The sequence below is a fragment of the Notothenia rossii genome, assembly GCF_949606895.1.
Source record: "Notothenia rossii genome assembly, chromosome: 5".
NCBI classification, from domain to species: Eukaryota; Metazoa; Chordata; class Actinopteri; order Perciformes; family Nototheniidae; genus Notothenia; species Notothenia rossii.
The window spans coordinates 74333271-74347817 of NC_136903.1; the positions used below are offsets into that span (position 1 = coordinate 74333271).

The following is a 14547-nucleotide window of genomic DNA, read 5'->3' on the forward strand; positions in this document are numbered from 1 at the left end:
ACAATTCTCCTGCAGCCCTCAATTCATTTTCCAAAGTGTTATTCCTTTATTATTCTTTTAGGATCCAAACATTACCATCATGTCATTAAAAAACAATAACTTTGGTAACACTTTGTTGCCCATGTCAATTATACATGATAAAGATACATGTTTATGTTAAAAAAAGAATAAGCAATGCGTTTTAATCTGCTTATGGTGCTGGTTAATTATCATTATAAGCAGTCATGAGCATGAATATCCATATCGATTTCCAACAATATTCACAATATCCTTCATGCGTTAACCTTTTTAGTTTATACTGATCATAGTGCAATTTGATATCCTTTTATTACTTCAGCAATGGCCAAAAAACCATCAGTGACAATGATGAAAGTATTAAGATATATAGTAAATATAAAAAGCCCTACAATATGCTATGCTATATATTATTGTTACAAAGCATAATTAATATTTGAGTGCTTATGGATATGATATATAATCTGATTTTAACGTATTTGTGTGTGTATGTAATATATGAAGGACGTTTTTAGAAAGTTTTGCGCAAACTTTATATTCCAATGACATTGTTATAGTTAAATGTGAATATGCAAACACACTCTCTGTGATTTATTTACTCAAAAGACTAAAACATTCTATAACCATCATATAAATAACTTTCTCATGGTCAAACATCTTTTCTACAGGCTTTTTTAAAGCCCAGTTAGCAGCAGAGCTGGTCCTAAAACATAATTAGAGGTTCCTCTACTCAAAAAAAGAAAATAGTACGGTGTGTAAACAGTAGAGTCTACTGTTTACACACCGTTTCTACGTATGTATGTAGTCTCTTTACAATAAATACAATTGTAATTGAGATGAAAGCATAATGTCACCAAACATCTTAAGAAGGCATGGAAATAATAAACTATTTAAATCCTGCAGCCATACAACAATATTAAAAAACATGATAATACAAATACAAGTTCTGCACTCAGAGCTTAACCTTAAAAAAGGAGGATAGTAGGGGTATAGTTGATGCACTAAATGTTTACTCAGCAGCAGTGCAGTCAAATGTGGTGTTAGTTCTTCTTCACTTACTGTTTATTCACAGTTTAAACAGAGACAATGGATTATCTCTTTATCAGGACTAACTACAGCAATCAGTTAAATGTTTAGGAGTAAAATATATCAGTCTGAAAAGTAAATAGCATATTAAATGTATAAATCCTAGGAAAGCTTCAGTGATTGTTCCTCACAGTTCAACACAGAGCTTGAATAAACATACTTGTTCTACTTAGTTTGCAGTAGCAAAGTAACTTCCTGAATTTACAGAGTAAACTATAGTTTTTGTATTTTTTCCCCCGTTGGTTTGAAAACATTTCTAAAGTTATAAGCCACAACGGTTTTTTCCTTCGTTCAACATTAAGTGATCAAACCAGTCGAGCAGCTATGGGAGGCGTGTTATAGTGATACTTTGGATTGTCCTCTCGCAGTGCACTAGAGTGCAAAGGTATGTGGGTTATTATCAGGTTATTATGAGCGGAGGTGGTAAACTTGTTTATCAAGGCAGAGTCTACTGAGAGCTACATTACACAATCAAGGATCTCTGCCAAACCGACATAACAAGAAAAATTAATCAAATGTAACAAATTGTTGCCAACAAACCACATGAAGTGTCAACTGTGGTTAAAAAGCAGCTCTGTTTATGAAGCTACTTTAACTCAGTGTTCCAGGTGGAGTTAATTTTTAAACCAAGTAGTTGAGTTATTTGAGCTGTCTATGTTGTTCTGGTTATGGGTTAATGAGGAATTCAGTCAGAGCAGGAAGTCTCAATCTGATGTGCTTTTTAACAAGGTGAAGGACTGTGCTGTGACTGAGCAAGAGTGATAGAGAAAGCGGGAAAGAAAGAAAAAAGGGAGGAAGAAAGGGAGGGACGTACCTTGAGGAAAGACGTGACGTGCTTCATGATTCCATTTTACAATGACTCAAACAACACAAGGTGTACAGGTAATCTGAGGAGAGGAGCGTACTTTCAGTGGATTATTAAACTCAGTAAGTAACCCAGAGGATTTTTGTTTTGTGTTATTTTCTACTGCTGATGTTATATGTATATACTGTCAAAGCCCTGTTTGTTTAAAGGAGTGTTAAAAGGACTACAGAGTTCCCAGTAACTTTGTCCATTGAGGGATTTGTGAGCTTGACCCATCAAGTTAGTTGTAAAACACGAACAGATGGAGCCCATTTGTAAATGATTGAAAAAGAAGAATGTGATGTCTTTGATTATTGTATCACTGCGTGTGAAGAAACACCAGCCCATACATGGATTGTCTCTTCCTTTTCAGGCTGGGACTAAAGGTGAAACCAATCAAACTCAGCTAACCACGTCTCGATTCCCTTCATGCTGATGTGCAGTTTGACCAAGAACATGTTAAAGTTAAATGGGATCCTAAAGTCACAATGAGGAAGAAGACACTGGACTCGTTTAAAAAGGTTGTGATGTTGCTCCTGGACTGAGATGTTTGGTGAAAAATACTGTAGGACTCCATTGGAGTGTCCTCAGTCAAAATGCTTCATACTGGATGGACCATTTGGTGCGTTTTACTGACTCTACACATATCAGCCTGCCATCTGGAGATTTCTGGATATGACAGCGACGGAGTCATTTGCTCCGAGGTAACCAAGGGTGAACTGCTGGGAAACACTGAAGCAGACATTTCCTGTACTGCAGAATAGTACATAGAGTTTTTGTTGACATATTACACTTTTAATTTCCTTTTACTGCTGGTGTAGCCTGCTCTGACAGTTTGATTTCCCTTTTCACTGATAAAGTGTTTACTCTCAAACATTTAATTAAGCAAACACAGGGATATAACCATCTGCCTGCTTGTCAAGATATAGTGCCATTGTACAGTATGTAGACCACCAATCACAATATATTCCTCTGAACAGTAAATATTTACCATCCAGATTACATTCAGTAAAAAGGCGATGGCACATATTAAACATATGTCTTTCTCCTTTTTCCTTTCTATTTTTGACTTTTTTAGGATCTCTCTAATTGCACCATGAAGGATGAGATGCCTTTTATTGTACCAAAGGAAAATGCTGTGGTTGTCCAAAAACTGACTCCATATTTTAAGCTCTGCTGCAGGGACAGGGCGCCGTGTGTATTATGTCTGATGATAGAAACAGAGATCAACATTCATCCGGGTAAAGCCCAGGAGGATGAAGGCCACTCTGGAAATGGAGAAGAGGATGATGGGGAGGAAACAGAGAGGAATTTTAAAGGTACAAACTACATGTCGCCTACTATAACTTGTTACTGGTTGTTTTGTTTAATCAATTTAACAATCCGTTCCTTTCTTTTGCCCCGCCCGTCTCCAAAAGTACATAACAGGTTTTCAACGTTTTCTTACCATCAACTATTGTATTCGTTTTGTTATAGTTTGATATTCAAGTCAACTTGCAAGGACTTTCTACTATAATAGGCATCACAGTGAACTCGTCTTTCCTATAATGTTCTGTCAAAGTTACATTACTGCCACATGGGGATTAGCAGTAGGAAATATTTAAAACAACATCCAAGATGTCACGTGCTAAGGAGCATTGTTAACATGTTTGTATTTTTAACCTTTATTTATTCAGGGGGAGGAATACAGTGAGCAATTCTCCTTTTTTCAGGTTGTGGGATGTTGCGAAATTATTACTGGAAGAATGTTTGAGTAAGCATGGAAGTTGTTATTACAGGCTTATTGTGAAATGAACAGTGCTTTGTTTCACAGTCGCTGTACAATGTGACTTACAGACCACATAAACTAATATCTGCTTTATCTTCACCCTTGATCAACTAACTTGGAGAAATTCTACATGGTTAAAATGTCATGTTGATCAATTCGTATATAGTGGAGTAAATGAAAACCAGTGACTGCTAAACCATATGGTGTGGCAATACAAATCATTCCCATAAGTACACTATGATACAGGGAGCAATAGTTTGAACAGGAAACAATAGTGTGATCTTATAAGTGTGGTTTTAGAGATGATTCTTACATTTTTACTATCTTATACTGTGCCAATGAATCCTGAGCCCTGTCTTATCTGTGTTGCAACAGCGTCTGTGACGGTGTGCTACTATGCAGCTCCTGCCATGACCATGTGCAAGAGGGTGGAGTTTACGGTTAACCGTGCAGCTCTTTCTCATGAAAAGCAGTCAAAGGTACTGTAGACTCCCTGTATTGGAATTAAAAGTATGAACTGCTCACTTCTAGTAAACATTGTCTTATAAACTCTCAATGTTTCTTCTATACTTTAGATTTCTGTGGTGATTATTGAGCCGCCTGGGGTTTCCTTCAGCAGTCGTGTGATTGTTTATCATAAAGCTTCACTTCTGAGTCAAGAAGTTTCTGTTCCTTCTCTAGATGATGGTAAAGTCTTTTAACTACAAAGCACTTGTTAAACTAATATAAACCATTAGTGACACATACTGTGTTATCTGTCTTCAGTTTGCGCCCAGGAGGAGCAGGAACGTCCAGACGAATGCCATGGTAAATATTCCCCACATAATACCTGATTGTTTGTTTCCTTGTGCCTATTTATGAGTATTGGTTTTGGCAGAATATAACTAGTTTCTTAATTTCCTCATGTCAGTGCCCAAGCTTATCAGTGTTATCAACAAAGAGATGAATCGGGTGGAGCTGCAGTTTGATGGCAGGAATAAGAGCTTCTCCTCTGTGTGCATCCAGTATGAGAAGAATGGAAGGTGTCAGGTCAGTGTTGTTTATCTGTGCAGTTTGTCCTTTTTTCTTTTGTTATACTTGTTTTTTGCAGAGTTCAAGAAGGTCAAGTTGACCAATTCTATTTGCAATATTTTGTCCGATCAGCAGTACAAAAACCCAAATGCATCTAGTTTAAAGTCAAATACAAGAAAAACAAGTAACACCAAGTAGAACCAGTGAATGTTTAGCATTTTTCTTCAAAGTTTTACTTAAATGTATCAATATCATTTTTCTGTAGGTAATTCAGCAGTAGCATACAGTGGCATTAGATGGAAGGACAGAACAATTACAGACATCAATTCAATAAATGGTCCTTTAGTTACTAGTTGCAACCACTAGTTTCTCAATCTCATTAATAAACAATATGTAAGTCTAGTTATATTAAAGCCCTTGTTGTGTTTAATTTTACTTTGAAGGGATGGAACAGGATGACCATCCCACTGTATTCTGTGACCCCCTGCATTTGTCTCCAGGTAAACATCATGGTTATATTATAGCTACTGTACCACATCAACACTGTATACCTTTATAACTGTGTGTGTGTGTGTGTGTGTGTGTGTGTGTGTGTGTGTGTGTGTGTGTGTGTGTGTGTGTGTGTGTGTGTGTGTGTGTGTGTGTGTGTGTGTGTGTGTGTGTGTGTGTGTGTGTGTGTGTGTGTGTGTGTGTGTGTGTGTGTGTGTGTGTGTGTGTGTGTGTGTGTGTGTGTGTGTGTGTGTGTGTGTGTAGGTCTGGGATGAGGATGAGCAGAGGTCCAGGCGCTCTCGCAGTTGCCCTTTCACTGACACAGGTGAGACGTCTTTTTTTTCTAGTTCATTTTCTTTCTGGATTTGTTATCACAAGGTAAAGACTGAGCAGTTTAGCTCTGTAATGCTGATGTTTACTTTGTGTCGATTCAAGATTTATTCCAAAGGAACGTATGGCAGAATGTGTCAGTGTCTGTGGGCCCGGGTCAGATGAACAACCTCCGCCCAATGCTGTGGTGGAACCTGTCCGCACCCTGCAGGCTGGAGGGGGATGTGTGGCCCTGTAAGAAGGAGAGCAGCTGCAGGGAAATGAAGGGCTTTAGACAGCGGCTGTCAAATGGCACGTGGAAACAAAACAGCAAGGGACAGTGGGTAAGAATCTTTTAAAATACTTATTATTGGTTTTAAGTCTATAGAAAGCTTAGCTCCTTCCTATGTTGTTTACATGTTCACTAAATACACACAACATATTCTGTTAGTTATCATCTAAAGGTCTCCTGGCCATCCCTAGAATCAGAAATCAGTTTATGAACTCCTTCTGGTCTCTGGAAGTCTCTGCCACTTGTTAAAGGTCTACTGCAATTGTAATACCATCTTATCTAATGTGTCTTTATCTTATCTTTATGAGTATTTGCCTCTATTAATAAGCATGCTCTGTAAATAAACTTGACTTGTTCCCCTCAGTTTGAACATGTTTATTTTGTTTACTTTATTACTTATTCTTATCTCACAGTGCTTTAAGTTTGACAGAGCATTTATGATTGTGTCTTCTTTAGGAGAAAACAGGGGTGTTTGAAGAAATCAACCTGAAGCTCTCACCATGTGTGATGGTAAAGTATTCACAATTTCCCTCCCCAGTAATGTTATTACTTTACCAACGTTGAATAAATACTTTATTTAAATGTATTTGTGCAGGTGAAGGTAAAGGGAATGGATCGTGAGCTGGGTCCATTCTGTTTTGAAAACAGTGAGTCTGACACATTAATAATTACACAAACTGATGCTGGTTTGGACACATTTAGCTGAAATGCAGCACATGTTTCTCACGCTTTTTCTAAACAGGGTTTCATTTTGTACTACTTGCAGCTGACAGGTGGCACTGGAGTCTGCTGATTGTTGGTATCATGCTGCTCCTTTGCTTGACTGTGTTCATATCATCATATCTTCTCCGGCATGACTTTGTGAAGAGTACGTTCAAATCTTTGTTTCCTTTTTGCAATAAGTTTAATGAATTGAATATGGATGAATTCCAGGACATTTTTCATCCCTCCGATTCTAGTTTATGCAAAAATTGTATCAATTGTGCGTGGCACTGAAATGATAAATACCCTTTGGTGTATTTCTGATAAGCCCACTGATATTTTTACTTCTATCTTTATGTCTTTTATAGAATGGGTGTGGAGCTGGCATCATGGTGGATTTGTACAGAGTAAGTATTTTCTTCCTACTACTTTATTAAAAAGTAATTCAGTTGGAATGGAACAACTCTCTGATAGTTATCCTCTTGTTTTATTTCTCCAAAGTTGGCATGAAGTGTCATGTGGTGTTGCTGAGCCCCCCAGATGTGGATGACTGTGTTTCGGAGTCAGTGTGTCGGCTCGGCTCACAGCTCTCTAACCAGGGCTTCAGCGTGTCTGTGGACCAGTGGAGCAGGAAGGAGCAGTGCACTCTGGGGCCTCTGCCATGGCTGTACTCCCAGCTGCTGGAGCTGAAAAGCCTGGGTGGCCGAGTTGTGATTGTGTTGACCCACAAAGCCTTAGAGCGAGTAAAAACATGGACCCACCAAAACCAAGGGGTTATCAAGATGAAGAGGGAAGACATGGGTTTTCCTCAGAAGTCTTCCCCTTACTCTGATGTGTTCACAGCCTCTCTGTGTCTCATCCAAGCGGACAAGCAGCTGGGTAGAGCTCCAGAACGTTTTGTTCTTGTGACATTTGACCCCAATTCAAGCATTGACAGGAGTCTACCAGAGCTTCTTCAGGGGCTGCGCCTGTTCCAGCTTCCCTCTCAGACCCAGGCATTCTTGTCTGAGCTTGCCGTAGCGGGGGCAGGGAAGGGATCAGATAAAGACATGGACAGGGTGGAAATGGAGGGCATCAGATGGATGGAGGTCAAAGTCTAAAGAAGGACCAATCGAGCAGAAGAACTGACACTGTAAATATGTTGAGTTGATAAAGAAACATGGAGGCAAAGACCTTTAAGCACCCTTTAGCTATTTTTGTACATTATTGCTGCTCTGTGCATATGAAGCATATGTTCATCCAAAGTGTGAGATGAACACATAGGACATTATTTAATAGCTGGCAATGATCTATTTGGTGTTATGCCATGAAATTGATAACAAATGTATTGTTATTGTTATTGATAACAAACCATCTCCCAAATGTTCAACTCTACATTTGCATGTTTTAGTCCCACCCTGTTTATCTTTTACAAAATATATGATATCCCAAGTAACTGCAGGAACATTACGTTTATAATAAATATAACTAAGGAAGGATTAACTTGGGTTTTTCTTGGGGACTATTTTCAACAGGACATTATGCTAGTGAACACCAGCAGGATATAGGACTGAATGTTCATTGTTATTAAGTGAAATATTACAATGTGGGAGACCTGTGATTTTAATGTTTTGTGCCAAAGACTGTGGTCTACTACGGTCGAGGAATACGTTATCAGGTTTCGGCTCCACCTACACACAGTGCTTGCTTAAGGATTGAATCAATTGTTTTTTATAAGAAGAAACATGTAGAACATCCTCAGATCTATCCTTTAAGCTTCATAATGTTTAACCTCAAATGTAACAGACTTATCTTATCCATGTACTGTCCGTCTGTCAACAACACTGGTTTATAAATACATGTGCTTATTTTTGTGCATGGTGGATGACAGATTTTGATTGGCCATCTCCAGTCAAGGGCTGTGGATCTGATTGGTGCAATCTAGTGTCAGTTTAAAGACGCGGAGGAGCGCTTGTTAAAATCGTTCACTACATCTCAGAGGGCCGGTCCTATGAGGCAACTCATGTTCCGCCCGCTCGGGATGTTTGGTTTATTTTTGGCATCAAACCACAAAGGAGTGTTGAAGTGTGATAACTTGTGTGTCAGTTGTATTCACCCTTTTTAAACTTTATTAAGACCGACAGAGTCAGTCGACGCACACAGAGGAGGTAAATAAACCCTTAACGCATGTCTACAGTTTGTTTTGAGTACACCTTAATGGTTGCTGTGCTTTTACATAATATAAATGTAGCACTATTTAAGTATTATTATTATCATTATTAATTATTATTTCGAAATTGCAAAGTAAATCAGAGTGAAATGTGAAGCATTTAAGCAGTGAAGCTAACCTTTATTTATGGGCCAAGTCAGGTTGGAAATGTTTTGAAATGTTGTATGTTTTTTTCCCAAAACTTTGTCCATATATATGTTGTAGTTGTACCATATCTAAATTACACATATCTAGTAAAATAACCATACGTTTGTATATATCGTATTTTCAGACTGTATTGGAATGTTCTTCCTCTACCAAAAATGGTCTCTACCGAAACATAGTACACAGTACACTTTAGTAAAAAAGCATTACAGTGTATATTAACCTTTTAAGATTGTTTTACCTTCCCTTCTCTAAATAGTATTTTAAAATATGTATTGAGGGTTTTCAAAATTAAATCAATCAAATTTAAGTTTGTAATCAAATTTTAAAGTTCAATCTATACAATCCATACAAATCATAATTCAAACTTTCTTTGTAAAATGCTAATACTGATCATATTGATTCCAGAGTTGATGATTTGATTGTTAAAAATTGAGCACACATTAAACCAATCAGTATCATATAATTTTAGTTGATAAGTCAATATACTCAATTTTTTTACAAAACATCCACTGTTTCGTTAGTGACCACAGTATTTTGTTCTCAAGGTTGTATCATATTCCCTCAACCTTATTGCTTAATCTTAACTCATAACATGCCTTATGTTGAAGTGTGAATGTTTGAAGCTACTGACCCAGAATCAGCACTTTAGTAACAGGCTGAAATAGAGGGGGATGAGGCTAGAATGGGTGATCTGTTTGGTATTTTGAGCAAAACACTTCATAGACATGTTTTTTATATATCTGAGACCTATATGCCTACAAATAGTACAATAGGATACCTTTAAAGTAACACACTGATTTTCAGACTTTAAAACACATTTATTTCAAAACTATGGGATTTACCTGCTTACCTTTCCAATTTGTCACTACCGAAACGATCATGTCAATTACCGAAACTTAATCATATGTTTCGGTAGTGACGATTCTAGCTCAAATTGAGCATAACAAAAGAATGCTTGCTAGTACTTGGCTAGCATACACGTTTTTGAAGAGGTTAACACGCATAAAAACATAATACTTTGCATAAAACTCAGAAAAAGTGTACTTAATTGAAGATAATACGTGTTCGGTAGTGACAATTCTTAAGGTTACACGCCGATTTTCAGATTTTGGAACAGATTTATATCAAAAGTATGGGATATAGCTACTTGCCATTCAGCCATGAGGGTCAGGGATGCAGTGTCGCTGCCTAGTCAAAAATGCAGGGGTGTTGCTAAAAACCAGGATCAGCCATTGGACTAAAACCCCTTGTGTTTCGGTAGTGACATGAAAACTGGGGACATGATTTTTTGAGTATAATTTTTTTATTAAAGAATTAAACCCACAATAAATCTAAATATTCCAACTTCTGTTTGAATGTAATCATAAAGATCTTCTAAATACACCATTGAACAAAATACAATAAGAATGTTTTAAGTGTTATTTACAGAAATTGAAATGCATGTCAGGGTTGGGGACAGCTACTTCCCAATAGAAAGTACCCTATACATGATGTTTTTGTATATATTAAGCTTATCGCTATATAATTTAATGCCTTATGTTTAAATAGACCATAACATATTCTTAGTAAATATCTATGTCTGAATACTTAATTGTTTTGTTAAATAGTTTTTCTTGTTGTGGGACCGCACTTTGTACTAATTCGGTAGAATGCCCCATATACTAGTTTTGTCTATAACATTGCATCAAACTTTGTAAGCAGGTCATGTGCTTGTTTGTAAAATTGAATCTAGCTGTCAGGTAAATCTAGAGAAGGCAATACAGCTCAATAGAGCACACATCTACCAATAAATGTAATGTTGTGCGTTGGCAACTGTGTTAAATGTTTTTTGTTGGTTTAGTTTTTTATGTTTCGCTTCCTGTTTTATTTTGTATTCACCTTGTCTCGTTCCTGTTTCCTTTATTTCCCGCCATCGTCAGTGTCTGCCCCGCCCCTGATTGTTTCCACCTGTATCCACTTACCTTTAGTATATAGTGTCCTGTCTCCCTTTTTCTGTTGCCAGATTGTTTTGTGTCTTATGACAAACTCTCCAGCGTTTTCCAAACTCTTCTAAGTTATGGTTACGGTTATTGTTCATATTAGTAATTATAGTAAGGTAAGATCAGGTAGAAGTATTTTTCTAGTTTATTTGTTAGGTAAGCATTTAGTGTAGATTTATCATTGTATGTATTTTTCTGGATCTGCCGATCCTGTGGTTTTGTTATTCATTATATTTTTCACAACTACTTTTCAAGTAAAGACTCTTTTTGATACTTGAATCCTGTGTCTGCATTCATACTTTTGGGTCCACTCCTTGTGCACCCGTGACACTTAATGTGCTTTACATGTATTAGAGGAAAAAAAAGAAAGATCTACACATATACCAAATGTTTACACACACTCATCTGCATGCATACAAAAATCTCATATACTGAACAAACTCTGCCAACATAAGTAAGACTGTGTACATAACTGAATATGACAACATTAATAGCTAGAAGTCTTTGTTTGTTTTTAGTGTATTATGTTTTTGTTTATCATCTCACTTTAAAATGTAAACCACCTAAATTGCTCATAACATTGAAGTCTTCTTACTCAGTTCAACCTATTCCTAGCCGTCTCTCTTTATATTTATATTTTAACAGATGTACAATCATACGAAGAATATGTCCCTCTTTTTGTATTAATGTAAATTCTGCTTCTTAGCTTTAAACGTACATACAGCTTATAGATGGATTAAACTGTGATATTTTGGACCTAATGGAACAGATGGCAGTCAGGACGCTCCACAGGAACCCTCTGCAGGCTGCGTGGCTGTGTGGTCTGCTGGCTGCTCAGGTGCTCAGCTGTCCAGACTCCTGCAGCAAGTGTTCAGGCCCAGAACATGACCAGTGTGAGCAATGCAGAGCAGGATGGACACTCCACAATAACACCTGTGTAGGTACTGTGCAGAGCTTACCTTCACATTTATGTGTGGTATAGGACAAGCAGACTAATGTTCTAAATGTATTTTAATGAATGCATGTTTTGATCTGTTTCAGACATTGATGAGTGTGGCACTGAGCTGGGTATCTGTCCTACAAACAGATACTGCTTCAATACACAGGGTTCGTTTGAGTGCAGAGGTCAGTGGTCTACAATCTGTGTAAAATACTATGTTACCTTCTTCTATAGAAATAATTAAGACCAAATGAAATAAATAACTTAATAAACATAACATGCCAGAAAACAGTGGAAACATATCAATCATGATTTACCAGAGGGTTAGGAAGACATCCTCAAACACCTTGTTTAGCTCAACCAACAGCCCAAAACCTAAAGATATTCAATTTACAGAAAAATAGCAAATCCTTACCTTTGTGAGGCTGAAGCCAGCTAATGTATTACATTGTTTGACTGATATAGGGCTAACAAATATATCCTTTATATATATCCTATCCATCTATTCATTTTCTATTCTATTGATGTATACATATACTTATTATTTGATCAAAAATAAAGAAATAGAGCCCCAAAACGGACAAAAGGAGGTAAAAGTCATCAGTGTATCAGTCAGCTCAACCAAACACAGCCACATATAATGAATATATCCTCAATGTCAGTTAATGATATTGTGAGTGAGAAAACTAAGTTTAATCACAAACACAAAGTTGGTTTCCTTACAACCAGTTGAGAATATAAAATAAAATGTAAATCTTTCACTAGTTAATTTTATGTTTTCAACATATATTATCATGTATCAATGACCAGGCAATATCAAGCCTTGTTTTGTAAATGAATACATGTAATGGTCACTCTTTCCTCAGATTGCGACCCGGCCTGTGTGGGCTGTATGGGCAGTGGACCAGCACGCTGCAGGAAGTGTGCCTCTGGGTACTCATTGACAGGGTCCAAATGTTTGGGTGAATACCTTAAACATAATATTTGAAAGAATGATTTTGTGCTCCAGATGAGATTGCATATTGAAGCTCTCCTTGTTTCTCTCAGATATAGATGAATGCAGTGACAGGGTACTTGCCTGCCATGGTCTGGATGAGATCTGCATCAACACAGAAGGCTCTTTCCGCTGTGACTGTGCTGAGGCATTCATCCACAAAGATGGTGTCTGTGTGAAGAAGCAGCAGCCTCGTGAGTCTCATCACAATCCCATGCACCTCGCCTGACTGCAGCCTCTCACATGTGTATCTCTCTGTGCAGGCGTTCAGGACAAAGGTCTGTTTGAGGATATCCAGGACGACGAGGTGGAGGTGCTGCAGCAGATGTTCTTCGGGGTGGTGCTTTGTGCTCTGGCCACACTAGCTGCCAAAGGAGATATGGTCTACACATCTGTATTTATGGGGGCAGTGGCAGCCATGGCAGGGTACTGGCTTTCTGACAGGGGGGACCGTTTGTTAAACAACTTTGTCAGCGGACGTTAACACAAATAGTACATGCTGTATGCCAGCAACTTAAACCATTACTGTTCAGAAAATGCAACTGAATCGTGCGCATTCACTTTTGTTATAAACAATATTAGTTTTTGATATGAAAGTATTTTGCTCTGAAAGATGGTCATATTTGTCACACTTTTCTCTCAGTTAGAGAAATTGTTGTGGCAAAACTTTTAAGCACTGAACTATTCATTGCTATCAGGATGTTAAGAGCATTCCATGGAATATAACAAGAAGTGTTTCTGAAGTGAATTACCTATACCCTACCTTTTAAGGTGTTTGTGCAGAACCAACCTTTCCTTTAATTCGAAATATTTTAATAAAATTCAAGTTTTGTTACATGAACCTGGAGAAGTGACACTTTTCTCTGTCCCTGCAGCTTCTCTCCGCTGACTACATCTTTTTCTTTCCCCCACTGGCAGGATGTTCTTTACATTTTTTGAGTTTTCATTAAGTCTGTGGTAACGAGTTTCTCAAAAGGAATGTGGTTGTTTATTCTTGGCGCACTTAACAGTCTAGTAGAAAGTTGTTATGGTGTTAGATATTTTTCTAGCTCTAGATGCCTTGTTTTGGTATTTGGTGCCAACAAAATAAAATGTTATTAACTATAGATAGATTTAAAAATAATTTACAGCTTGCTTGGATTTTCTCCTAATACTGTATCAATGACATTGTATTTGCATTCACGAAAAATAAAGTTTTTACCTGTACTACAATGTAGTATATCGTGTTTACACTCTCCAACAGTTTCATATAATGATCGTAGTATTACTAGAAAGTACTTATAATTTGAGTAGAAAATTGCCAACAGAGACAGAAAGAAAGTCACCTTTATTTGATGGATATAAACAAGCTGGCCAACACTCAATAGTAGTATTCTGTTACATCACATACAATAGCAAACTGGGGAGCTGAGGATAGCCTCAGAGGGTTAAAAAAAACAAACAGAAAACATCACAGAGTATCCATGCTTCATTCAAAACTTTGACTCAGTCTCTCTTTTTTCTCCAGGGACTTCCTCTGATAAAGTTTTTTAAATAGATTTTTCTCTTATGTATTCATGAAACACACACCCACCATACCCACACCCATAAAAGCAACTATGTGCACACACACACTCACACTTACTATCACTCCTTTATCTTTTCTGAATACATTTACACAAGCAACCCCAAAATCATGCTGCACTCTCACAAAACTGCACAGGCTGTCTACTAAGAGGACACAGTAAGTGAGACACACATCACTCTCAAACACAACATCACA

The 14547-nt window shown here is 37.4% G+C and overlaps 2 protein-coding genes across 3 annotated transcripts; both read left to right on the top strand.

The window, feature by feature from the left end:
• Nucleotides 1–22: 22 nt before the first annotated feature.
• Nucleotides 23–8689, top strand: il17rc (interleukin 17 receptor C). Of its 2 annotated transcripts, none has more exons than XM_079680701.1 (15): nucleotides 23–2028; nucleotides 2319–2649; nucleotides 3024–3264; nucleotides 4089–4192; nucleotides 4289–4400; nucleotides 4479–4520; nucleotides 4624–4742; nucleotides 5168–5224; nucleotides 5478–5538; nucleotides 5649–5866; nucleotides 6271–6324; nucleotides 6410–6461; nucleotides 6581–6682; nucleotides 6885–6923; nucleotides 7018–8689. In XM_079680701.1, exons 2-15 carry the CDS (start codon nucleotides 2542–2544, stop codon nucleotides 7614–7616), a joined length of 1908 nt encoding a protein of 635 aa, XP_079536827.1. In that variant the 5' UTR covers nucleotides 23–2028; nucleotides 2319–2541; the 3' UTR covers nucleotides 7617–8689. The 2 variants fall into 2 exon arrangements, with proteins under 2 accessions (XP_079536827.1, XP_079536828.1); XM_079680702.1 differs by having other exon boundaries at nucleotides 3117–3264.
• On the top strand, nucleotides 8574–13991 carry creld1a (cysteine-rich with EGF-like domains 1a). Its single transcript, XM_079680705.1, has 6 exons — nucleotides 8574–8663; nucleotides 11621–11792; nucleotides 11893–11976; nucleotides 12658–12753; nucleotides 12839–12979; nucleotides 13049–13991. Exons 2-6 carry the CDS (start codon nucleotides 11621–11623, stop codon nucleotides 13267–13269), a joined length of 714 nt encoding a protein of 237 aa, XP_079536831.1. The 5' UTR covers nucleotides 8574–8663; the 3' UTR covers nucleotides 13270–13991.
• The last annotated feature ends 556 nt before the right edge of the window (nucleotides 13992–14547 follow it).

What these genes read in the sequence shown, in the direction of transcription:
- il17rc (XM_079680701.1), top strand. Translation starts at nt 2,542, where the DNA reads ATGCTTCATACTGGATGGACCATTTGGTGCGTTTTACTGACTCTACAC. An exon ending in CTCATGAAAAGCAGTCAAAG is followed by an intron (nt 4,193 to 4,288) that starts GTACTGTAGACT and finishes TCTATACTTTAG; the next exon opens with ATTTCTGTGGTGATTATTGA. An exon ending in TTGCCCTTTCACTGACACAG is followed by an intron (nt 5,539 to 5,648) that starts GTGAGACGTCTT and finishes TGTCGATTCAAG; the next exon opens with ATTTATTCCAAAGGAACGTA.
- creld1a (XM_079680705.1), top strand. Translation starts at nt 11,621, where the DNA reads ATGGCAGTCAGGACGCTCCACAGGAACCCTCTGCAGGCTGCGTGGCTG. An exon ending in CCACAATAACACCTGTGTAG is followed by an intron (nt 11,793 to 11,892) that starts GTACTGTGCAGA and finishes GATCTGTTTCAG; the next exon opens with ACATTGATGAGTGTGGCACT. An exon ending in GACAGGGTCCAAATGTTTGG is followed by an intron (nt 12,754 to 12,838) that starts GTGAATACCTTA and finishes TGTTTCTCTCAG; the next exon opens with ATATAGATGAATGCAGTGAC.